Here is a 27,255-nt window from a genome sequence, read left to right on the forward strand (position 1 = left end):
TAACCACACAAGTGGTATCTTTATTTCACAAGATTAAAGATACAGTACAAAATGAATCTGTACATCTTTCTATTAACAGAATTTGTTTACACAATTATATTACATTTGACCAGCCTTTATACTGATTTTAAATACAAAATAAATTTACAAAAGTCCTACAAGACTCTTTAAAGAACTGCAGCCGATAAAAACAAAGGACTATTTGAGGGGGGAATCCTATTTGCTGTAAGCATTTGCAGTAGTTCTCAAACCAAACTAAGTTTTTGTTTATTTTATTTTAATATTTTCTGAAACAAAAATAAAGTCTCAGTTTATTGTTGCCTATCTAAAAATAAAGCAACTTGCAAAGGTGACTGCGACCCCCCGTAATATAATCCTTATAGGCCAGAACTAGCATAAAGTAGGTGGAAACTAGATAATGCATAGTCTTAAAAGTCCTTTCACAACCCACAATTTAATGCTCTTCTCCAAGAAGAATAGTTGATAGTTCTTCATTTATTTATTTATATTTTTACTTTTAAGTTTAATAAGAGCAGCTGATGTTTCATGGAAGATGACTAGAAAGTAAAGTTTGCTTCAGGAGTCTCACTGGGATATTTATATCAAAGGCCTTACCTGTACTTAGGTTCTCCTACAACAGACATACAAAGCAAGGAAAATGATTTTGATAGATTAAGCCCTGGGGCAAATCTCAAAGGGGAAAAACTAGAATTTTAGTTTCCTCAACAGTTTCATGCTATTTTCAGACTGCAAGAACAGCTGATGTGTTTAATTAACAGCGCAGGTGTAGAAAAGTATTTTCCACAACTTTCCACTGTTTTCTTGCATACACAACTCCCACTAACAGTAGTTGCTGCTCTTTATAGTTGTTATTCCCCCTGCAGGGAGAAAAGAGCAGGTGTCTGGGAAGGTCAAATAGGCATGCTCTGGCCTAAGTAACTACAAAGAATACAGCTTTTCCATTCAAAGAACACTTCAGATAAGTAAAAACACTTCTCTTAATTAAAATTAAGTATCCCTTCGAAAATAGTTCTTCATACAAGCTATAGGACAATCTATTACCAAAAGGGAAGAACACTTCACTGCAAACAACTGAGCAATCCAATTCCTTTAGGAAAAAAGCAGTTTGATAAACCAAGCACACAAGAAACATATTGCTAGTACGAGTTAAATGTATCTCTCTCAAAATGCAAGTTTCAGAGTAGAGTAGCAAGGGATTGTCACAGAAGCTGAAGTGATGTTGTATGATAAATGGTTCAGAAAATGTATTCATTTCTTTAATCCCTGAGTTAACTTGCTATTACTCATGGTAAGTACCTTTTTACTACTACCACTTCACTCAAATGAATGTCATCTGAAAAAAGTTAGTGGTAGCAATTTGGTAGAAAGTTGGGGGGAAAAAAAGAAAAGCAAAAAGACTTCCTTATTGCTTCTTCAAAAAGCAGTTCTTTAAAAATGGAATAATTCAGCCATTTTCTTCAGATGATTTCTTAGTTTGTAAAAACACATCAGTTCAGTGAAACGCTAGCTGTAAGACTGTCACATAGCAACAATGATGAGAGAGTCTCATGCAGAGCTTTTAGAATTTAGTTCTAGCAGATAAAAACAACAAAAACACTTTAATAAAGCAGTAACAAAATTATTAAATATCCTAAGAGACCAATGAATCAGTGATAGTTAACTGGAAAACATTTTCCATATAATCTTTAATTTATTCATGCTGAGCTAGAAAAGAACTATTAGGTGACAGAGGCAAAAAATACTTCAGAGGAAGGGCTCAGAAGTCACAGGTACCTTAGAAATGCAACTGGTGAGTGTTGTACATTCCAGACTCTTCATTTCAGTTCAATACTGTTCCAACTGATAATGATGATAAAAACTGAAACAAACATTCCTCTATCACATGCTGCAACCTTCCATCAAATGACAATGATGGATTTGCCCCCACATAACTAGAAGAAGCATCCTGAAGTACTGAGAAGCTCTACCTATATTTTAATACTAAGTCATCCATGACGGTTCAGTCCACAGAACAGCATATTTCCCTCTCTCCCAAACTACAGATATAGTATGCAAGGATTGCATTTAAGTATATAAACATATCAAAGTCTATTGATAGGTTGCTGCCAATGCACTGAAGTGTATGAAAGGAAGCAGACTTTGAATGAAGCACCCCTTTGAATGAAGCAGACTTTGTCAGAGAGAAGCTAAAGCCTTGTTATTTGTATTTCGTTCTGCTTTAAAACAGCATATTCAGAGGTTTTAGCTTGCACTTGCCAAGAGCACAAACATCTGTATTTGTTACATCTAAGATACTGTTTCCCAACCTCATACCCTGAAATTGTAGTTCAATGACAAACTGTCACTAACTTCTTGCAGTCTAAAAACATATACCCACAGGTCATACATACTCTCTACACTCAGAAAAAGGCCTTCACACTAACTTGGTAGTATCAAGAGTCAATAACATTAGCTGTCTTCAGATTTTGTTACAGGGGATCCTCAAGTAGCACATCTACTCAGAAACATTATTCTAACTTTCTCATGTATGTCAGGTACAAAAAGGGTAGGCCACAGCTACGATTTAACACAGGATTTTTTAAATCAGGTAACTAAACTTGTAGCATCACCAGCTTCAGTCCACACCTTTCTGTAAAAAACATGTGTCTTTGGGGCCCCTACATTTTTTTTTTTTTGTTGTTGCAGATACATTAAACAGATGCATATAAGATACTCATTTCACCTGTGAGAGAGAGATCATCTTGCAGTGCAGATATATCATTCAAAATTAAACAAGGTTTCCTCTACTTAAAACCAAAAAGTTGCAGGCTAACTCAAGAGTTTTCTGTCTGTTCTTTTTTCAGTGTCCACACTAATACTGGTGCTTTCTGCAACGTAAATAGACTCAGACACTCTGTGACAGCAAGGTTACATTACTTAGAGACACTACCAACTTCTCCTTACATCGCTAAGGACTGCAAGTTAAGATTCTCCAAAAAACTTTTAAGAAGGATGTGAGATCTGGACATTGCCGGCATAGTTTTCAACTAATTAGCTTTACAAACCCTATCCATTCCAACTCTCCTTCCTGGGCTACATACTATTGACAACTGTCTACTTTATGGGTAATGAGGGAAAAACACTCAAAACAAAGCATATACGCAGTGACATGTTTGCTGTCTTAGCTTTACAGGTCTATAAATAATCCAGATTAAACCATTCAAGACAGCATAAGAGACTAAAGTGTAAGAAATAAATCAAATAAGGATTGCATAAATACTTTGGGTGCAGATCAGAATATGAATTCATGGAGATTCAGCTGTTTTGAACTTCAAATACAGTTCAGCTTCTTGGACTGAAATTGGCCATAAACTCATTTTTATAGGGCAGCTGCTATCAGGCAGGCAAAAAAAAAAACATCTTCTAATGCTAGCCTTCTCTCCCTTAGATGAAAAGGACTCTGAATAAAGAGGAACTAGATACAGCAGGCAACATTTTCTGTAGTAGCACACTTCTGTGTTTCCAGGAAAAAAAGCCATAGTGTTATTCCATTGGCACTGAAATAACATTCAAATCAGTTTCAGAAGAATTTTCTTATCCCTGAAAAAAGGCATCATTCTAAGCAGCTTTCATATTTTATTCCTTATAAACTTCTTTGTGCCTCTTTCATGGAAGGGACCATTAATCTGAAGTCATAAATCACAATGAAAGTTGTTCTTTTTGGAAAAATCCAGTTCTTTTACTGAGGCTCTTGTTGCTATTGTGGTGGTTGATGCTCTGGAGGTGGTGGTTCTTGTTGAGGCACAGCTGGTCGTAGTCCTGCTGGTCTGGGAATTGCCTGATGTTGCCTTTGTCTATAAGCTATAATTGTTCCCAGAAGCAAGGTGATGATGGTCATAAGGTAAAGGTCCCACTCAGGCCCCAGCAGCTGGTCCATATCAATATGTGAGAACACTTCCCTTAACTAAGAAAGAAGTCCATATTATCATGTCAGAGAACAAGAATAGGAAGGTACTTTAATTTTATATTTGACTTCTAATATTTTTAACATACAAACTACTGAAATTTAAGGACTGCTACTCTTCACTCTGTTATTTCTGAGAATGAAAAATAATAATTAACATGACATCCTCAATTTCCAGGAGTTAAATGACAATAAAAGCAAGAAGGAGCTTTCTGCAGAAGGAGCTATTCTAAAGACACAGTTTCTGATACAGAGCTTTGTGGTTTTCACACCCACAACAAGTAGAAATAATTTAAATTGTTATGTAACCTGTTCTTACATTAGTTGTCTTGAAGAAAGGGGGGCAAATACTACATACAAAGAGGAGATGAACTCATCAGTCCAGCCAAACAGGGAAGCATCCACAGACTACCATGAACAATGGGACATCAAGTTCAAGTAACACTATGTGATATGATACTGATATTGATGTAGATAACTTACAGGGAAGCTGTTGGCCAAAATATTGCACTGTTAGTTTTGTGAACTACTTTTGTATCTGACTATAATTTGCATAAGCTGTTGCCAACACAACCATGTTTTCCTACAGTGACACTGCTTGCACTACAATAATTTCTAATAAATCCATTGACAGTAAATCTAAAACTCTGAATACCAGTGTTCTGCATAGCAGCTTCTGTGAACACTGATTTTAAAAGCTCAATTGATTTTAATAGTTTCAATCGTTCACTCTTGAAAATTTCAGAGTATTAATTTCCATCAGTCTTACCCAAACTGCCTGAAGTCAAATTTGCTTTAAGAGGAAATAGCTTTCCTACCATTTGAATTTATCAAGTAATCCAAAAGGCAGTAAGATGTCAGAATACTAAAGAATCACCTAAATTCCAAGTATTTTTTTCAGTTCCATCAAGCAGAAACTCTGTACGATAACTAAGCTGCCAAATATAAGCAAACACTATGACAGTGTAATTGTTACAACTGAATACGAACAGGGCTAATAGCATAAGAATTAGGGCTACAAAGAAACATTTCTTCATTTCTTTTCTCCTAAGCAGTCATTGCAACACCTTGTCAATTTTAACACCAGATGCTTGGCTAGGAGCATCCGAATAGGTTTGGGATATTCTCTTCAAGAAAAGAAGAGCACTGAAAGGCACTGTCTAAGCTCATCCCAGTTTCCCACAGTTGAACAGATAAGTGAGAACTGCAGCTTCTATGATGTTAAAAGACAAAGCAAAAAAAGAAACATTTACTTTAAGGCTCACATGAGATCTCTGCTCAAATAAGATAACTGTTCTTTTAAAACAAGAAGAAAGATGTTTACTAGTTTATCTTGATTCTACTTACATTGATTTCTCGAATATACTGCACAGCGTATATCACTCCAAGCTTGCAAAGAGCTAGGAAGACTGGAACCTGGGCATCTGGGCTCGCTTCAGCAGCCATATCATAGAATCGTTTTGCAAGATGAATATCCTACAATTAAAAAGGTACAAAACTCACTTCCAAAGAACTCAAGTAGTTACCAGAAAGATCTAGATCTTTTTCTATAAGAAAAAATATGCTGACTCTTGAAAATGTTTTCTTCTTGATTTAGTTGAACAAAAACCATTCTAGTAAAACCCTCTCCTTTGTTTTCTGAGGGATGGTCATCTCTGAATACACAATTAAGCAAAAGTTACATCCAAGGATAAAGCTGGAATCGATGCTGGAATTGAAATAAGAAAACAGAAGCCATGTAGGTGTACATAGCAACAATTCCTCCCAGCTATAGTACAGCATACCTCCTGCAGAATGCCTGTGCCTTCTAACCATTTCTGAACGCATTCCCAAATTAGATTCTACTTTTTATTGTAAACCAACATGCATTAGCGAGCAGTGTGGCAAAAGCATGAACACCAACAGCCAATTTTATCAAAGCTTAAAATAGCATTCTCTACTGAGAGAGTTGGAACAAGGTGATTGTAGCATGAACAGAGACACATAGCTAAATACCTTAGCTCCCCCTCAGCTGCTTTCTACTCGTTAATAAAAAAGCTTAGCTTTATGATATACCTGGAAAAAAAATTTTCAGTGTACCTATGAACTCCAGAACAATTCAAGTACACTTCAAGCCTGGGAAGTCTGTCTGAATTTTCTTGTTTCCTTGTACTTCTACAGTACAAAGGAAATAAGCATACAAAGGATCCTAATTGTGTATTATTTTTATTTCTAATTAGAAAGTAATTTGTTGTATTTATACATTCTTCACTCTAGCTGGATCAATGAGAAAGAACTGCAAACACTCAAGTGTCTGAATACAAGTAAAGCACTAAAGTCATGCCAAATCCTAGAAAGCACCATGAATAAATCTATTTTTAACAGCATTGATTTCTCTCAAATTGAGTTTTGATTCTGACATGCAGACCCAAATTGGACAATATATTGCTATTCATTTTTTCACACACACACACACACATATATATATATATATATATATATATATATATATATATATATATATATATATGAAGTTTCTGAAGGGGTTTAATTTGATCTAGAATGAATCTGAGAACTATCCATACAGAGCAAATATGATACAGAATCCTATCTGCAAGAAATACTATTTAATCAGTAAGTGAATGGTGAATAAAGCATAAGTTGTTTGGAAGAAATAACATATTTATTCAGGACTATATTGAATCAACAATGACCTAAACTGAAGTTGTGCAGGATGCCCTATTAGATCATTTTCCCCAGCTCTGAATTGATTGCAATCTTAGCAGTATGAACATAGGTAGAGAGAAGTATACAGCACTTCATTCACCAGTGGAAATTCCCAATTTGTTAGATATTGCAATGGTAAAAGTCAATATAGGACCCATCCACAGGCCTCCAGTGAAAGAACAGACTTCAATGGCAGACAACATACGCTAACATCATGACTTCAGTTGACAGTTATTGAAGAGACATTCAAAATTCAGTAGTTTCCACTCTAGGAAAGGAAAGCAAATTAATTCTCCCCTCAAAATTCAGTCTTTTTTAGACTGTTCTAAACCAATCTTGTTCCAGTCTTTTTTTTGTCAACCCTAAACTCCATCTCTCTACATACAGAAGCATGAAATAGATCTACTTCTGTAATTGCTAAGGGAGACTGTATTGCAGCATGCAAATTCCTGCTAATTGGCTACATTGTGGACAAAATCTAGTATGATTAGGGATTTTAATATTAGTAAATGTACTGTAATGAATCTGCCTATGAGGTTACATCTCGCTCACCTGCTTGATCCCCAATCCCTTCTCATGCATGTAGCCCAGATTAAACATAGCCTGGGCACTGTGCTGTTGCTCTGATGCCAGTCGATAGTGAATAAATGCTGTTTCATAATCAACTTCAGTACCAAATCCATAGAAATGGTAATCTCCAAGTTTAATTCTTGCAACTGTATATCCTACAATGCAAAACAAAAAAAGAACATAAAAGAGAAAACATTTAGTTGAAGTAAGCCTTAAAATTTCATATGAAGCTTCACTATGGTCTTCATACATATATGGTTTCTCTTTTTTGCCTCTCACAGACTTTTTTCTTTAAAAAAAGGAATAGTTGGGTTTAGACAATCCAAGCCAAACTGACTTCTGTTTTCTAGGATGCACTTCTCCCAGTAATCCTACCAACATTTCTATTACTGGTACAAATTGAAAAGCTACGTAATCTCCATATTCACTTAAGTAAAAAAGCTTTTCATTTGTTTTATGGTCATTAAGGACTACAGAATTGTTTTTAAAACATAGACAATGAAAACTTAAGTCTCTGATCATCACTTAGTAACTGAATATTTCTAGTACAAGAGTACATAGTCTAAGTATTTTCAGACAAAATCTTAGACTTCATTTAAATGATACCTTACTAATTAAGTTGATAGACCATCACTTATGTAGATGAACCTGTGCGAAGGTTAGAGAACTCACACTGATATATATGATTACTAAATTTAGATCTGTGTATTTTACTATAGGATAACAGGTACTAGAATTTAAACTCTACTTGGTAGAACAATAAGGCTTCATTCTTGATCACTTGGTTTTTCCTGCTTTCAATGAGAAACTACATTTCTTATAAATGATGACAAGTACCAAAATCCTCAGGCGTATTTTGTACCTACATTTAAAAGTGGATCAACTAAAGTATTGAAGTAAATATGTATTTCTTATGATGTTAAATACTACCATATCCTACTTTTACTTTAAAGGACTTGAGAATGCTTCCTGATTGCAGGCATACTGCAATAACTTTATGGCTTCCAGTGGAATAAAGAACAGCCACAAGCACATGTGGAATATAACTAACGTTGAACAAAACATAAGCTCTTCTCCCCTTACATGCTTCATAAAGAAAAAACAGAAGGGAATCAGACATCAGTGGCTCATCTAAGAAAATAAATATAACCAGAATCATAGAGTAGAAACGTACCTTGAGAAGCTGCTCTATTCCAGTGAAGCAATGCTCGAGGATATGTTTCATTTTCTCCTACTATGCTAGCTTCTTCTAGAGAAGAAATTTAATTTAGTTAAGTGGGAACCTGGTACGCACACAAATAAGATAGCTGTCCTCAAATGCTTATATGCATTAAAGGATTTAAAATATAAGTGTGCTATTGCCCAAACACAATCCAGCAGATCTGAAATCAGTAAGAAATACTTACATTTTTACACTTTTTTCTACATCTCTGTCCACATTAGTTATGAACAAACCATGCGGTTTTACATCAAAAGCTTCAATTTTGTTTTTCCATTTATAGCATGAATATGGTTTCAGACATACTACCTTACAGTTAAAGACTTTCAGTATGAAGTGTATATAACAGGTTTACATGAATCTCTAGTTGAGATGTAGATTTATGGATATAGCAATAATTGGAATTTTAACTGAGGGAAAGATGCTAGGTCACAGACACAACTAATACATAAGCTAAAGCTGATGCAGCAATGGTAAAGATAAGTAACTAAAGCCCCATTGAAAAACAATCACTATCCTCTTAAATCCCAGAACTCAAATTTTAAGTGTTTTCTAACTTGAATGTTAGAAAGTTATAGAGGTGAAAAGGCTGTCAGTTTTCCAGTGTGAAGAGAAAGAAACAAAAGTTCCTCTGAAGTGCTAACTGAACAAGATAGTGAATGCTCTTCAAGCATTCTGAAGTTCTACTAACAGGACTATTGCAGGTCAACTCAAAAAACCTTTGAGTACAAGCTGGAGTCCTTACTTTGATCAAGTATGAAAGCAGCATTGCTTTGTGCAACTTCATAGCCTTGTTCTGCCAAAAGAAGATACTGAACAACAGCAGAATTTGAATCGCCATCTTTATAGCTGTTGTATGCGGTCATAAGTCTTTCAGACCAGCGTCCTCGTTCACAAACATTCTTAAACAACTGCAGAGGAACAGAGAAGAGAGAGAAGACTGAGGAACTTCAGAAATTTGTATTTTGCAGGAGGTAAATCTCATACATTCAAATACTTGTTAAAAGCATTTGCATTTCAAAGTAAAATCTCAATCGATAAGTTCACTCCTTAAGACAGCCTTACTTTAAGATACAGATTATATAGATTCCTCAGTAAATACACACCAGCATTCAGATGCTTACTCAGAAATATACGGAACAAGAGCTTTCAAAAAATGTTCAGTTTCTGAGCTGAAATTGTACACTTGAAACTGTCTAAATGAAAAAATCAGTACTTAAATACTGATGTTTGCTTTGTATTATGTTCATCTGATTTTCTTCAAAGCTAAGAAAACTGTCACACCAGAGCAACACAAAAGTTAAAGGTTTTTCCTCATGAGATACAAAGCAGTTCAATAATTGAACACTTCCTTATGAAAGCCTTGGCTCCACAGTCACCAATGGATTTTAACTACAATATATCTTATGTAAGCTGACATGGTTATATCCAATCATTTGCAAGTTAACGTTATTTGACTTGCATTATAAATGGACAACCTTACCTCAACAGCAGTATGGCAAGAACGCATCACTCCAGTGCCAGTAGCATGCATCTGAGCCAGATTATAAAAAGCCAGAATATGGCCACCCTGGGAGGCCAAATTAAAATATTTCAAAGCTTGTTTATAGTCTCTCTTGACTCCAATACCATCTAAAAGAAATATTAAGTCAATGCTATTCATTCCTCATAACAGGCAAAAGTTGTATGAAATACAGTACATAATCTCTAAAAACATTACAGAATGGTTTTATGAAAATGTGAGAGGAAAAAGACAAATAGGACAAAATACAAATGCAGTCCAGTAACACTGCAGTATACATACAGTATATCCACACCTTTAATGCCACCTAGTGAACAGATATTGAAAAGACAGTTGTTTATACCCAGCAAACCATTTAGGTGCCACTTACTGTAATACATGGAACCCAGCTGAAGTTGTCCATCAACCCACCCCTGTTCTGCAGCCTTCTGGAAATACTTCAGAGCTAGCTCATAGTTCTGCAGGAAGATTGGGTCCAGTCATTAGAGTCTTGCAATATAGCACAATTTAAATAGAGAATGTGTGTCAAATGAAATAATTAAAGGCTTAAGATATAAAAATAAGCCATAAAAGATATGTTCTGACTGACAATTGAACAGGTTGCCAAGGGAGACTGTGGTGTCTCCCTCCTTGGAGATATTTGAAAGATGGCTGGTTGTAGATGGTCCCCAGAAACTTGCTCTAGAAAGCCCTACTGCAGCACATATAGCTTACAGAATCGCATAGAATGACTTAAGTTGGAAGGAACCTCTAGAGGTCAAATGAAAGCTGGCATACACACAACATTGCCACAAAGTTATAGCACAGAGGATGCCTTGTGCTGTTTAAAAAGCAAGCAACTTGTTTCCTCAACTTGGAAAAATTCAACTTTTTTGAATATTTATTTATTTAACTAAAAATAAAACATTTAACAGAAAAAGAGACCTGTGCATTGTAAATGCAATGAGGCCAATGAACTAATTATAAGTCTCAAAGTGTTCCTCCAGTCTCACAGGAAACAAAATTGGGGGCATTTAAGGCTTCCTTCGCTTCACAAGAAAAATAAAGCTAAGCTTAAAACTCCAGCTAAAATTTCACTTTGCCCCACTTTTCTAACTGTTCTGTCAATATTTTCAAACTTGTTAAAAGGAACTCAGAACATGTTTAATGGTTGTTGTCCCCTCAGTGAATTACTATTATTTTTATATTACAAGTTTCTCCATGAAGTTCTCAGAGCAAAATAATCCTTCACAAGTTAGGGTTCTACAGTACTTCTCTGCAGAGAAAGAGCTCGTAAAAAACAAGAAATTATAAAATCAGCACAACCAGCTATGACTAGCATAATGCTATAGTGGGATGATAATAGCAGGGTGGTAAAGTCTTTGGCTATAGCAAATGAGAACAAACCCGAATGCAGCAGCCACAGATGCAGAAATAAAAGAAAAGAGTTCTGGAAGGCCTCAGGTAGGCAGGGATCTCTAGCAAGAGATATCCTCCCCTCCACTGACAATCCTTAAATGAGGTCTGCAAAGGGGTGGGTTCTGGCTCCACCCTTTCCAATCACTGAGGTGCACTGCTTGCACCTGAGTTCCCCTGGGTTGGCACTGCTTTCCCACAAAGTGCTCAATCACTGATTCAGGATGGGACTTGATACTTCCACTACAACTAGAAAGATGGCCATCAAAAACTTACCACTGGAACACCTCTTCCATAGAGGTAAGCCATTCCTAATCCGCTCTGTCCAACTGGATTACCCTGAAGCAAACAAACAAATAAATATCTTGTCAAGCAAATCAAGCCTACAGCTAAATCTTAAATTTTGCACATTTTTAGCAACACAAGAACAAGTAGTGCTGAAATAGGTAAAAACATGCAAAACAAATAACTATTGCTTAATAGATTGAGGAAGAAAATAGCATATCTGGGAAATTTTATTCAATAGCAACATAGGTGTTTAACAAGGAAAAAAAAAACTTTTAATGTTAGAATCTACAGGGCACTCTCAAAATGTTGCACAAGATGTATAACACTCACCCATAGGAAACTAGAGCATTAATAACCTATTCACCTTTAGTTTTTACAAGTTTGAAGCATTTTGAATGCTGGAGAAACACCCAAAACAAATAGGAAAGCTCTAAGAATCTGTCTCAAATTGAGGCAGACTGCTGGTCATTCTGCATTAATCACCAGCATTGCTACAGAAGCATGTAGAACTCTTCTATTCCTTCAGTATTAGGGCAGGTAACAGGGCACGCCAGAAACCTTTAGTTAATTTAGCAAAATTATCGAGTCAAGAGGACCAGGATAGTCTCCAGTATCATTAACATTCAGGATTTACTTAAACTGTAGGACACAAGTAGCAGTACACATACTTCAGTGTGCAAAAAGGCATTTGTAGTATTTCTGAGCTATTCAACTTTTACAGTACAGATGCTACATTTCTAGTAAGCAGATAATCTTACCATATCAGCAGCTTTCTTGAAATACTGAAGAGCTGTTTCATTATTCTGAGGTACAACATCACTTCCTTCTGAGTACATCTGAAAGAAAAAAATCATTACTGATGACTACTCAAGTTAATTTTCTGTGGAGATCATGAAGCACTGTAGCATTAGACAATTCTATTTATTTTATTATGAAATAAAGAACTTCTACCAAAGCAGAATATGGGCATCTATACTATAACTTCAGATTCAGAGGGTTTAGATTCCAATGAAAAATTAACTGCCCATGAAGTTAAAAGGTTTGAGTACTAATATCCTTCACTTCTGAACCAGTGTGGAGTAACACAAGCAAAAAAAGTCCTCTGAGATCAGTGGAAATAAAGCTATACTAGTATGTAAAATACTGCCTGAAAGCAATAATTGTTGCTAGGCCCTCTTCCTAGCCTAATTTATTTCAAGCATGTATTAGATAAGTGTTCAAACAGCCCAGAAAGCAGAAGACTGAAATCTCTTGTGTTAGGTGCCTTGATTAGAACACTATGTTTTTTTTTGTTTTTTTTCATAATTGTGTAATCTTCACTGCAGTGAGAACCTCAAGAAGGTAAGCCAGAGCCACTGTGTACTGCTGCCTAACCTTAGAAGATACTAATGAGAAGTAATAACGATTTAGTTCCTCACACAGGGTAAATGTAGCTAGCAATCTAGATCTCAGGCAAGTGACCTAAATACCTTTCTAAGGAGAAAGGCATTCATACCATGAATAGCAGTTTGTCAGTCCAATTTAAATTTAAGAAGAAAATAAGTCTCAGAAAAGGTTAATTCTGCATACAGATTCAGGCCTTGATACTGAGTAGATGCAGAACTACCAGCAACTCAGTCAGATGCCTCAGATTCCTATAAGAACTTTATTTTTCCTTCCTGGAACAAACACTTGTTACATCACAGTTAACTATCTAGATGCCCATTTTCTATATTTTAAGGTCTAGTTCAAGCAATACTCACTAAAAACAAACCTTCAAAAAGTGAAAGGGGAAACAGAAGACAGACTAGACATAGTAGACTGCTACTCTCAATTTAAAACACTAGCAAAGCTAAAGCTTGCAGTGTTCCAGTTTGAGACTACTTGAAATCAGGAGGTAGGAAATATTATTCTACTGAAATAGTCAATTGACATATTTTTGAGTGTTCATATTTACCTTTCCTAGAAAGGCCATGGCATGTGAGTTGCCAGCATTAGCTGCTTGATTGAAGTACTCAAATGCGCGCTGTAGAGAGGAAAACAAGTGTTTTAGTTACCTTGACATATGATCTGAGTACCTTTTCTTGCAAACTATAGCACAAGTGCAATTGTCAAGCTTACAGGCTCTTCTGGGCACAAGGCTTATCAATCCCACCTTACTTACGGGAGTTCTCTATATAAAATCTCAATACTGAGCAGCAATCCTGCTCAGTGTATTCCAAAAGGTAGAGAAACAAAACTAGCTCCTAAACATGAGCTATACAGGTCAATCTTGCTTCTTTACTGTATCTCCAAATTGTGTTCGGAAGACAGGAAGTTCTGGAATTTTCTACTTCAGTTTTATACAAAGCTTGAATATATTCATTCTGACCACTGAATATATTCTTTAAACCCTGAATAGATGAGTCCTTTTTAAGGTACTTTTTTAAAGGTACCTTTAAGGTGGTTGCTGTTATATCATTTCTGGCCAGTAGCAGAGTCTGAAATAATCCTGAGGACAGCACATTCAGATCTCTAGTTTTTCAGTATATATTCTCAGAGTTTAGCTGTTTTAATTTCTATGAGCAATAGCCAGGCTAGTTTACATCAGCAGAAGTTTCACTTTCTAAATGGATTTATTAACTGCAGTACTTTAGTCCCATTGTTTTGGCTATTTAAGTGCACTACCCCTGAAATTCATGTGAGTCAGAATATCACTACTAACGTGTACATAATCCATCATGAAGATCCTACTGCATATGCAGAAACTCAGCCAGTTTCAGATAATGCTTAGTGGAAAAACTCATCTTTGTATTTTTACATTTTAAGACTAGTACAAAGCTAACTGTATTAATCACAAAATTAAGTTTTACTGAACTAAATACCTTACGGTACTTAAGAGTTCTGCTTTATTGTGGTCTTTGCTAACCATTTCCACCCCACCTCTATAACTGTAATACACATTAGAGTTGCACAGAAAGGCTACCTGATGATTTTGCTCTACTCCTCTTCCTCCATGTAAGTGCAATTGTCCAAGACCAACCTAAAGATAAAGTGTACAAAACAAATAAATCACTTTTCCTTACAAAATTTACTTTCTTCAAAACACAGATTACACAGACAAGGACAGAATACAAAGACGCTTATGTCTAAACTGCTTCAATAACTACAGTACAGTCCTATTTCCTCCACATTATGCTAAGATGAAATGGAAAATTATCCTAGAATAATAACTAAGCGATTGTCCTATATAAAAAAATACATTCTGTACATTTCAGTTCTATCCAATTCCTAACTCAGGGCTAACAGTTAAATTGTGACAGTTGGCCTGCAGTGTCCTCTCCTCAATCTGTATTACACATAGAAGAGGTCCAGCTGGCAGCATGCAAAAGAAAAGCAGTAAGAAACTGAGGTTCTCTCACAAGGCCAGTTCTTTTAATCAAGACTTCTTCCCCCACAACATCTAAAACTACGCTACTCTTACACTACTCCGATTAGTTACCAGTGAACTCCAATGTCATCTTTTCTAAGATATGGAAGCAATAATATTTTGGATTTATTTTTCCCCCACAGGAATTTGCTTTTCTCTAAGTCCTATCTTAAGCATGCTAAAATATAAGCCCCCTTCTCATAAAAGATAGCCAGTAAATGTCAATCAACCTGATTGCTGAGAAATAGAGATATTAGACCTTTAGCTTTCTAAAACTCTTCATATAATTTCTCAAAACCCCTGCAAATCATCAAATGATCGGAAGTTTTTACCTGTGCTTGCACATCTCCTTTCTCCGCTACAAACTGGTAATACTGAATCAAGTCTTCTTCCAGCATTCCACTTGCCATTCCTGGATTTTCTACTTCATCTGCTAAGCGAATCCGCTGAACCACTGTTCCACCAGTCAATGAAATATCACTAGCAACTAGAAAACAGATTTGAAAATGCAGCTTTTCTCAGTACAAAAACTATACCACAACTTTAAATAACAATTAGAGATCCAGTTTTATACAGAGAGAATAAATTACTGACACACTGCTTAAGAATTAAATTCATTTCTATAAAATTGAGGTTAAAAAAAACCCTTATGATTCAGAACCAAACTGATAACTTAGAACAAGGAATTATATTTTTACACTTCTAGTGCTGACAAGAGGAGACATTTTAGGTATTTCTGAATTGTTCAGAAATATTAGTCTAGTAACAAACACTTTTACCATGATTCGCTACAAGTCGATAGTGAGTGAGAGCAGATTCACAGCTTTGTAGGACTCCTATCCCAGCCCAGTAACGGTAACCCTAAAAGGAAAACAAAAAGATGGCACTTATTTGACAACTTACTACCTGCCAGGTTACAAACATTTTTCCCAATACTTCAGCAAGTGTTGACAATGCAACAAGCTAAAAGGTCATAAGACCACTCCAAAAACATGATAAGCAACTGACTCATACCATTCAAAAGGCCAAACGTATTCAATAAACAGAAGGTATTACTCAAGGACAAGCTTACAGGTGAAAATCTAAACGTCTTTCCACTTGCTTGAATACAGAAACTTGACTGGGAAATTTTACTTACCAAGATCATATGGGCTATCAGATTTCCTCCTAAAGCTCCAAAAGTGTAGTAGACCAGGGCCTTAATAAAAAAGATAGAAATATCACTGGTTATATTTTATCTCCCTCCAAGATAAAGAGAGAACACAGAGAATATATATATATATATATATATATATATATATATATATATATATATATATATATATATATATATAAACATTACCTTAGCTTGACTAGAATTGACTCCTAGACCAGATGCATATAGAAATCCAAGAGCCTAGAAATAAAATGAAGTTAGTCAGCAAATTCTTTGGAAATTGCAGGATTACATATTTCTGGAATACATAATTATAAAGGAATCATACAACAACTCAAAGCTGAAAAGAATATGCTATTCTCTACCTTCAATTGGTATTTCCTCTATCCAGGCCCCTCCTTTCTTATTTTACAATATCTAGTTCCTAAGTTGTTCAGTTGTTTAAGAAGCCACCATAAACACATCTCACCAGAATTCAGCCTAACATAACAAAAGGTCAAAATTGCTGCATCCACATATGGCACACAGATACAATATCAGTTAGAGTAAAAAGAACTGTTTATCTACATTTTTCCAGGTTACTTTTATCCTTTATGTTTAGGTAAAGTACTACTGTATCTACTCTAACACCTGTTACAGATCTATGACTCAGTGGAGAAACTAGTAGCATAGAAGATACAGTACATAAACTATTCTAGGCAATTCTCAAAGCACGGAAAAACAATGCAGATGGTATTGAATTCTAAACTGATGAAAGTTCTGATCATTACTGAGACACCTCTAGAAAAAAATACTCTTACTTTCTAAGGTATATCAGAGCTTTAACACTAAATAGGGAACATGGATTTTAAAATCCAAGAATCAAGAGAAACTGGTCTACTCCAAAGAAGCTGATACTTCTGAAACAGAGAACGAAATAAGTATATGCAAATGCTGATGCACTCAAATTGACAATAGCCACATTTCACAAGGTAATGAACAATTACCACAATCATTTCAGTTGAAAAGGCTGCCAACATAAAAGCAGCACTGTGTCTACTATCTTTCTTTCATCTAGGTAACAGATGAGATTCATCGTTTTCATCTTATTCTAGATGAAAGAATAATCTATAAAACCCATTTTAAAACAAGTACAATCTATAAATCTAAATGATTAATAAACCTATAGAAACTTTTGTGGAATTCAATAAAATACATACCATTTGTCCTTTAGGAGAACCTTCTTCTGTTAGTTTTTCAAATAGCTCTTTAGAGGACTGTATGTTCTGCTTCAAGTAATCCCCAAACAACAATGCATAAGACACTTTCTCCATTGCCTTAGTATGATTCATGTCAGCTGCCTTCAGAAAATATTGATATGCTCTTAAAAGAAAACAATTTTAGTCACCACAAAGCAAAACAGATTCCATTCTTAAACCTATAAAATTCACATATTTGTATGAGCAATTTTAGGTAATGTACTGGATATCTACAAGGACCACTTCTCTAACAACCTCAGAGAATATAACAGAGTAAAAGAAGCCTGAAAACTTACTTTGGATTCTTTGATTTTATGAGTACAAAATTATTCAGATGAAAACACCGAATACAGTCCAAGACAACTGCACACATGACTAGTTAAGTAACAAAGCGGTTACACTAACCGTGACAAAGTTCTCTGGAAACTTCTGTTTCTATTCCAGGCTCTGAACTTAATGAAATTCTCCCAAGAAATTTCACAGCAATTTCAAGAACAGTAACTTCAAACAGCATAACCCAATACGTAATATAACTCAGCTCAATTTGTCATGGGCTTCTGACAAAATACCAAGATTGAAGCACATCTAACACTTTATCGTCTAGTAAAGCATAAGATGTTCAAGAGAGCTGAGAGTGTTTTTAAATCTGATACTATTTAATCAAATGCTAAGATACTCTCTCTCCTTATCTTTGCTAAGGTGTGATGGACAACCTCTAGCTGCGGTTCATCTTTCTAAGTTAGTAATATGCTCTCTTACCTCCATCAAGAAATTTAATGTGGTAATCATGCTCACATAATGTAGGTACCCTGAAGCCATCACTTCTTGATGAAGTTGTCAAAACAAGTATCAGGCAGTTCCAAATTATCTTAGCTATTATTACAGTAAACTGAAAACTACTTCACCAACAATTATATTGAAGGGCAGAAAGAACAGAACACATTTCTTCCTATTCCTTCTTTTGTTTCTTCTACAAACATTATTTTATCTCACAAAAAGCTTTAATAATTTGTGAATAAGATTAATATTTCCCTGCAGACTGAAGAGAGCAGGACAAGAAATACTCTTCTTTACCAATCTAGTATTTGAAATTGAATGAAAATCATGCCATAAGAAACATTTGAAAAATTATCTAATAAGAGTGACATATCAACTACTTGTATCACACTCTGAACTCCTTTTGGGCAGGACTCACATTCAGACTGCAGCTAGAAAACTGCAGCACTATACTGAATTAAGTCAACACTTTGTAGACAGACTCCTCAGAAATGATTTATTTTCAGTACCACCACTGCCTAACGCATTGCAAAGTCCCATTAAGCAGGAAAGCACCAGAATGTCTAATTTATGTTATTTCATTGTTAAGCCAAACTGATCAGCTACACAGTCATCTTGTGGGGATGAAGAGTGCAGACTTACTCTTTCTTCTGAGCCTTTTTAGTGCTTTCATTAAGGATTTTCATTCCAGTCTGATAAATATCCTCAGCTTCTTGCATCTGCCTTCTCTTAGCAGATTGCTCTTCAGCTTTTAAAAGCAAAACAAATAACCGAAAACATTAAGATCTCCAATTACACACCTTAAAATTGTTCTCTCAAAATTTCTATTTGTTTTAAGGGTAAAGACAGCTGAAAGAATGTTTCTGAAGACCAATAAACAACCCCGAGTAATTACTGGGTAAAGGAGGTGTTGAGCATCTTTGAAGATAACTTCTCATGCAATCCCTCTCATGAGTTTACTGTTAAAGAATTCCTTTAATTGCTCCAAAGCAAGCTGTGCATCGAAGAAAGATTTTACCTTTAGAACGATATTTTCTAGAAAAAGCTTGCCTGCATACAATCAGCAAGTACAATGGGGAACACTTTCAAATCTCTATGCTTCTACAGCCTCAGAAAGTGAGTTTCATAGGTTCTCCCACTACAAGATTTCTCAAATGCTTCAAAAACTGCATTCACACTATAATTCCTCCTCACCCCTCCCAGTATTTCCCATCAAAAAAAGCTTTGCCTTTCTCATTTCTTACATGAGATGACCATTAATACATAATCAGGATCTCTAGACCTTGTAGTAAGGAGCATAAGGAGATTTGAAAACAATGAATTAAGAAATCATTATTTGAACAAAAATAAAGACACCAGCTTGCTTACTTTCACAGAAGCCCCACTTTTGATCTTTCTTGTAATCGTAGGTTGTTGCACACCAAAGCCTGCCATCTTCCCTCCCATCTGCAGTACACTCTGCATACTCCTTCTCCATAAACAAAAAGGGGAAGTGGCAAGGTTCACCATCTGCAGTGCCTCCAATAGCTGTCAAAACTGAAAATACACACCCAGAAATAACTTCAATTTATAGAATAAAGAGAAGCAGCTGTCTATCACAACACAGAAGAGCATTCCTATGTATTAACTTCTGTGAAGTTAAAATTACATTTAATAAAACTTTCAATCAAAGATACAATCTTACAAAGCCTATAAAACAGTTACTTTCCCCAAATAACTCAAAAATATTAATCTTATTTTCTACTATGGAAAGGAACAGCAGGTATCCTATTTTTTAATTTCACAGCAAATGCATTTAGAATATACAACTTTAAGGAAAGACTTTTATGAAAACACTGAGTGCACAGTTTTCAGTAAATACTTACACTGAAAACCATTTTCACTTCACCAGTTTAAGGTGTACTCAAAATTACTTTTGGGAGTGCTATTTTTCATGCACTCACTAGCCTATCAAAGGTTAGCAATTCCACTACTGCACCATTTTTAAGTAATGTCAATCCTCTTTGAAGACTATGAACCATCTTTTTTTGAACAAGAAATTATTTCAGTCTGCCTTTTATGAAGTTCTGTTTCAGCACACTGAATTCAGCAGCTGGCTTCAGCTTCATTTGAAGACATCTGCAAAGACCTGCAATTGATAATGCCAACTATACTCTATATTTTAAAGGTAAAGTTTCTAGCTCTTGTGGCTAGAGAGAATGTTTCTGTGTTTTTTTCCTCCTCTCTAGAGGCTACACTAGCAAGGTCAAGAGATCACACTACTTTATTTTTATTTATAGGAAAAAAATCCCCAGAAGTAGATCACTTGTTTATAACCTTGCAAGCAGTTACCTGGACTCTGTATTTCTGCATCTTCCAAATCCTTATTTAATAGATCAGACATGTCTAGAGAGTTCAACTCTTCCAGAGAATTCTCTTTTTCTTCCTCTTGACTGTGAAGGTTCTCTTCATCCTCAGGCTGCGAGTCTGACTTCCCTGATTCAAGGAAAATCTGACCTGCTACCACTCGAGTTCCTGTAGAATGGTCCTTTACCTGGTCCTCTGCAGGTAAAGCCTGAAAGAAAGCAGGCACATAATTCAGATTAGAAACCAAAGAAAAGAAGCTGGGAAAAAAAATAAATAATCAATATTAGAAGATATGGTGTCATAGTTTTTATCTGGGTTCAAATTACTATAGTACATTTATGGAGAAGTAGCAGAAACAAATAAACAAAATGAGCTAACTATTAACTCTCACTGACTCCCTCCTAGTTCCATGAAAAGAATACTCTTCAAGATACAGAACATTAATTCTTTCATCACACAGGAATAGTCAATGAAACAGTGAGAACTACAGAACTCTTGAAAACAATAACTGAATCATAGTTCTGAATTTCAAACCTTTGTTCTTACTCCACAAGAAAAAAACAAACAACAGAAATGACTAAAACTTTTCTCACCTCTGACTCCAATGTTTCATCTTGATTTCCTTCTTCATCTGTAAAAGAGGTTGCAAGTCAGTTCAAATGTTCTCCATAATGTTTTGTTTTTTTAAGAACAGCTAAAGGTTTGTTTTGATTTAGTCATATCTTACCATTGTTCTGAAATACTCTTATGTATAAAGTTGAGTAATGCAAACAATACACTTCAAGATAGATCTTGTCAACAAGCGTTGTCAGGAGGAATAAAAACATCTCACATCTTTAAAATTACGCATATACAACTGTATTCAATATTAGAAAAGCTACAGGATTGATTACTACTGTAACTCAAAGTAATCCTCTACATTAACATGTAGTCCAAATTCTTCCAGTTCAGCTAAACTGCTTTAAAAAGTACACAGAAAGTGAAAATAAGTCAAGTAATCAAAGGGTTTTAGTCACCATATCAGCTTTAGTATAAACAGCTTCAAGATTAACCAGAAAGTGATATTAGCACCAATATTTAAACATTAATTTGCGTAGAAGAATGATAAATCCTTGTGCCTGACCAGCAAATTCAAACGTCAGGCACAAATTTATCTTCAGAACTGTGAGAAATGACTAGAGCTTTAAGATATCATTTAAGAGCTGTAACCTTTGTTTAACTGTCATCTTTCTCACTTGAATGGGCTATTATAGGCTAACTGGTTAGAAAGATGGGAAAGAGAAGCAGAAGACAGAAAGGTCATTAGGCAGAGATCCACCAAAAAGCAAAAGGAATGGAGATGAAAACAAGGGAGCAGATCATCCCAAAAGCTTGTTTGTTATGACAGTTTTATTACTGTTTTTCAGAGCTGTGTAACTGTTTCAAAGGGCTACTTATTGTACCTCAGACAACTTTACTTGCACTACCATTCATCTCAATCAAAAGCCTCAAATTATTGCAGCTTAAATGCAACTCTTACCAGATCTGACAATGTTAGCAGCACCTGACACCAAGTCATTTAGGGGAAATGAAAGAAAACTCTATAGGTTTCCCTCCCTCCAGTATAGAATTCAAATAAAAAGCTTAAAACCTAAGCAAACATGCCACTAACTCCTACTATATATAAGAATTCCACCCCACACCCAAGATTCCAGGGTTTGCAATGCTATCTGAGCACAACCAACACAAGCTAGAGCTCATTAAGCATTTGCTCTTCATCCTGGAGAGTAAATCACCCTGTTTCATTTCTATTGCATCACTGTCATTCTCTCCAATGGAGCCAGCTTTGTTACTGAAAACCTCTGCCTGAATAATTGGTTCCCAGATCAGTTTAAAGCAGCGAGTCTAGTTTAACTGTTTGTGGCTCTTGGTAAAGCAGATGAGGTTGCAGAGATTACTGATTACGTGACTAGAGATAACTTACATTAATGTTAATTGTAGAGGACTGATGACTAATATGTAGACAGAGGTGTCTACTTCCAAGAAGCAGGTGAAAAAACTTCTGACAGCATTAGTGGCAGATCACAACTTGACCTAAGAACAGCTTATTAGTCAAGGTTCAATTCCTGAATAAAGTCACAGTCAATAAGTTTGTGCACCTGCTTCAGAGATTAAAGCTGATAGTTTCATTTGTTTTTCCACATGCAAATCCTAAAGAAAAGGTAACAGACTTTTTTTTAACACAGAGTCTGCTATTGAGGGCTCCTACCTCTATAAACAGCTTCTGAAAAAAAACAAACCCAAAAACTTGAAAATGAATCCTACTATTTTTTTAAATAATTAGAAAACTATTACGTACTGAAAGAGTAGGCAAAAAGATTCGTGCCTAAAAGAGGCAGCTGGTGAAATTCACAAGCTTCTTACAAACCCTGCAGTACTATGGACACAGCTGGATGTTCTCATACCCAGCCAGGATTCAGGACAGCTAAGCATCTGCTTCAATTATCTACTACTTCATATATAGTTAAGATCAGCTTTAAATAAATGTATTTATTATTCTTCAAGTAGAAAAACCTGTGTTCAGTTAGCTTATTTAAATACAGCAGGAGTATCCCAGCTGTAACGCTAGATGAGTTTTGTGATAATTACCATTTCCAGGACAGTAGTAGGGAGTGAGGGGTAGGAATAGTTGGAATCAGGTGGTGCAGTTCAGATAAGAACATTAAGTTGAAAAAGCCCAGCAGTTCCAATGTTTTGCTGTACTAAAAAACAAATTAACTATAAAGCTAAAGAGCTGCTGCTACCAGACAACTAATGTTATTTGTTTTGACATTAGAACGCTTGTACATCTTTGGGAAATAAAGCAAAATTCAGGATCTGGAAGCTGTAGACAATCAGAGTTCTGACAAACAGGGTGACGGAGCCCAGGGAGGTGGTGAAGATAGTAGGGAACCTGTTTTGGCAGGGGGGTTGGCCTCAATGATCTCTAGAGGTCCCTTCCAACCCCTACAATTCTGTGGTTCTGTGATTCTAACTGATCACTGACAGTTGGTTCCCTTACAGTTTTTGCTACTATTTTCAAGTTTCAAACACTATCACAACAAAGTGGCAGGTGAGATTTAGTATGCTCTATACTTTGTACACAGTGGGGGTGCAAGGCACGTCTTTGTGGTGCAGGAAGAAAATATTTCTTAGACCCTTAATATAGCAAAAAATAAGATAGCATTTACTTAATCTTTGTCATCTTTTTTTTTTTTTTTTCTATTTTGTGTACATAATGTATTAACAGAAGGATGTACAGGTATATTTATCTAAGTTAAACACTCAGCACAGATATCCTTCTTAATAAATACAATCAACAGAAGTTTAATGACTGTTGTTCTGGAGATCACCTGTGGCATTTTACTTCATCCAGCATTCTTTTTGTGTCAGTAACTAGTCAGATGATGAAACAGCATGCAAGCCTTGTTTATCTCAACTTTGCAGGAACAAAGGAAACCTTACAATAAAATTACCCGTGACTGCTCCCTATCAAATTTGGACCTGCTGGAACATATCCAGAGAAAGGCCACAAAAATGATCCAAGGGATGGAATGTCACTTCTAGGAGGATGGGCTGAACGAGCTGGGGCTGTTCAGCCTGGAGAAGAGAAGGTCTCTTCAGCAAGGTCTGTTATGATATTATGATAGCGGCAAGGGGAAATGGTTTCAAGTGAGAAAACGGGAAATTAAACAAAAAGGGTAGTAAAGCACAAGAACAGGATGCCCTGAGAGGTGGTAGATGCTCAATCCTTGGAGATATTCAAGTTCAGACTGGATGGGGGACTCTGAGCCACTGTGTCCCAAGGAGATATCCCTGGGGGAGCTGGACTAGATGACCTCTAAAGATCCCTTCAGACTAAAAAAAAAAAAAAAACAACAAAAAAAAACATAAAATGTAATTCTATAAGAAACTTTCAACTGTTGAATTCAGAAAAGAAATGGTTACCAGAGCCAGTTTAACACTTGCTATTCCTATTTCACAAACCTCAACTTGCAATGAAGTAAGCAAAATCCTTAAGCAGCATCTCTATTCTGCAAGACTAGTTTCAAATTATCCCTTCAAATTACCTAAGTAAATTGTTCCCAGTTACAATCTTCATATTGCCCTCATTATAGGGTGACTGCAAGATAAAAATAAAGGCCAACTCTCATACTGAATACAAATCTTATTTCCAGCCTCCCTATAATTGCTGCTAGCTGTTCACAGCCACTCTGTAGAAACTCTCATAAGGCAACAATCTTAGGAATGTATTCTAGTTAGGAAAAAAACAAAAACAAAACACACAAATAAAACAACCTCAAGAGGGTCAAGAAAAGCCATTAAACTCTGACTTTTATGAGAACAAATACAAACACACTTGTACTCATCTATCCTACCAGTTAATAAAACAATAGCAGTACAGAAAAAGCTCTGCAAGAATCACTTCCTCTCTTCAGGCAGAGCAAAGGAACTTTAATCCCATGAGCAAGGGAAAATATCTAGAATCAATTAATATCTGCAATTAGAAACAAGTAAGATTATTTTCCCCCTAACCCTCTTAATAAAACAGAAGCAGCAAAAGGCCATGGCAGCTACAAGCAGCAGCTGATTACCATCTATCACCTGAACAGAAGTGGCTACCATTTTCACCTGCCTTTGCCCATGCCCCATAGATGCTTTAGTATTCTTCCCCCAGACCCAATCTCAAATTTCTTTATAAGTTGTACTAACATTATGTATTTAATTATGTGGCACCCCTTTCTCTAGATGAGTTTTCTCTCAAGAAATCTTCAGGAAATTGCTTTGACCACACTATGAGTTCAGTTAGGATATAAATACACAGCTAATTGGCTGACTAAGAAAAAATCACTATTAAAAGTACCTTCCAGAGTTCAGAATTAACAGCTGAACCACTTTATTTAAACTTAAAATCCCTCCCTTTAATATACTCTGGTTCCAGGAAACAGTTTCCTGACATCAGGGAATGATCAAGTATTTACAGAAGCATTTAACAGAGTAGGTAGGCATGTAACCTCACTGTTACAGCAGGAAAGTAAAACACCCATGAAGTGATTATGACTTCTTTTTCCTCCAGAAAAAAGAGTAAGTAGGAACAAGACAGGTTGTTGTTTTTTTCCTCCCCCCTGTTGTAACCTAGTATCCTTTCCTAAATAAATCAAGATATGATCGAATAATTTTATGTCACAAGAGTAATTTAAGTTTGGCAATAGCACGCAAACTATCAAGTACTGTCCCATGTTTCATCCTGGGCCTATTAGTTATATTAGTCCAATTGACTCTAAATATACAATCTTTTTTGAGGTTGATTTAAGCTATGAGAACCTCATATTCACAAACTAAGCTATAGGATGGCAGAAAAGTGGTCCAGTCAGAAGACCTGCATTCTGCATCCATTAAATAGCCCTTAATTTTGACAGAACTTTCACATACACAACAGACAGTTCACTTAATATGAATTATCTTAACTCAGCTTTATCTTTCACACCAGTGAGAGTACAGCATTCATATTGTCTTGGTACATCTCCTCTCTAGCTTCATAGTCCTTGCGTATGCCTTTTCCATGCCATGGGAAGTGCTGAGCTGGCTTATAACATTATGCATTAAGAACTATAACTACAATTGACATTTGGTCTGAGTTTGACAGTGGAACTTAAGTTTAAACTCCTACAACACATATGAAAATAAAACTCAGACTAATGAACTTACCTCTAGAGAAGAGGTTAAGTTACCTTTCTTGAGATATCAGTTGGAAAGCACACCCTCAGTAGCACTAGATAAAGCTGTACATTCAAGGTGCTCTCATGGACTTTAAAGACTATATAAATACAGGCATTGCACATTTCTTCTCCTTCACTCCTTCGGTGCCAAGAAGTGAGTGGGAGACAGGAACTTATGAAGGGAAGTAAATCAACAACAAACACAAAACACACGAACACAAGCAGCTACACAACAGGAACAGCAAAAGGTATTACAGTGAGGTAGCGTAGGCTCCTAGAACACTGTGTTTTATTCGTGGGAGAAAGTTCACCTGGTAACACCAACATCATCGCTATCAGAATATCGGCTAACAGCTCCATATTAGGAAGAAAAAAGCATTTTGCGTTAAAACAAAATACACCCAGTTGCACCAAACACGCTACTGGAACGAACCAGACCAAGGGCGGCACTAACTCTGCAGCCCCTGAGGGACCCCAGAGGACCAGTACCGCCGGTAAAGGCCTACCCCAGCCCGGCCCAGCTACACCCCGTGACCAAACAGCTGCCATGAGCCCAGTTCCCACCCCACCTGCTGAGGCCGAAGCAGCCACCATAATAACCCCCAAGGGCTCCCAGCTCCATTCCGGGAGCCCACCCGGCAACCCCAACGCGTTTCCCAGCAGCAGGGCCCTGAGAACGAGGACCGTACGGAGCCGAACCCAACCCAGCCTGTCGCAGAGGAACAGCAGCCCCACACTCACCGGCCACTGCCAGCCCAGCGGCCCGAAGAACCGCGACGCACAGCAGCAGCGCCAGACGCGCCCGCCGCCCCATCCCACCGGCCTCCGCTGCGTCGCCGCCGCCGGACCCCGAGCCCGGCTCTTTCGCCCCGCCCACCGCTCCGGCCCCCACCAATCAGCTTTCAGTATTAACGAGCTAAAGCCGACCGCTGGGCGCAACGCACGCAA

At 36.4% G+C, this 27,255-nt stretch overlaps 1 protein-coding gene across 2 annotated transcripts; it reads right to left on the reverse strand.

Moving 5' to 3' along the window:
- On the reverse strand, positions 1 to 27,158 carry SEL1L (SEL1L adaptor subunit of SYVN1 ubiquitin ligase). Of its 2 annotated transcripts, none has more exons than XM_015865121.2 (21): positions 27,049 to 27,158; positions 21,163 to 21,200; positions 20,555 to 20,777; positions 19,592 to 19,759; positions 18,866 to 18,971; positions 17,408 to 17,570; positions 16,395 to 16,448; positions 16,191 to 16,250; positions 15,832 to 15,913; positions 15,385 to 15,539; positions 14,609 to 14,665; positions 13,601 to 13,669; positions 12,423 to 12,500; positions 11,653 to 11,715; positions 10,352 to 10,439; positions 9,943 to 10,091; positions 9,205 to 9,370; positions 8,415 to 8,486; positions 7,223 to 7,395; positions 5,312 to 5,440; positions 1 to 3,964 (listed from the first exon to the last, which is right to left on the reverse strand). In XM_015865121.2, the coding sequence occupies exons 1-21, from the start codon at positions 27,119 to 27,121 to the stop codon at positions 3,758 to 3,760; spliced, it is 2,373 nt and encodes a 790-aa protein (XP_015720607.1). In that variant the 5' UTR covers positions 27,122 to 27,158; the 3' UTR covers positions 1 to 3,757. The 2 variants fall into 2 exon arrangements, with proteins under 2 accessions (XP_015720607.1, XP_015720606.1); XM_015865120.2 differs by having other exon boundaries at positions 8,415 to 8,489.
- Positions 27,159 to 27,255: the final 97 nt, after the last annotated feature.

Source organism: Coturnix japonica, chromosome 5, assembly GCF_054131305.1.
Source record: "Coturnix japonica strain WE chromosome 5, WE-NBRP24, whole genome shotgun sequence".
Lineage (NCBI taxonomy): Eukaryota > Metazoa > Chordata > Aves > Galliformes > Phasianidae > Coturnix > Coturnix japonica.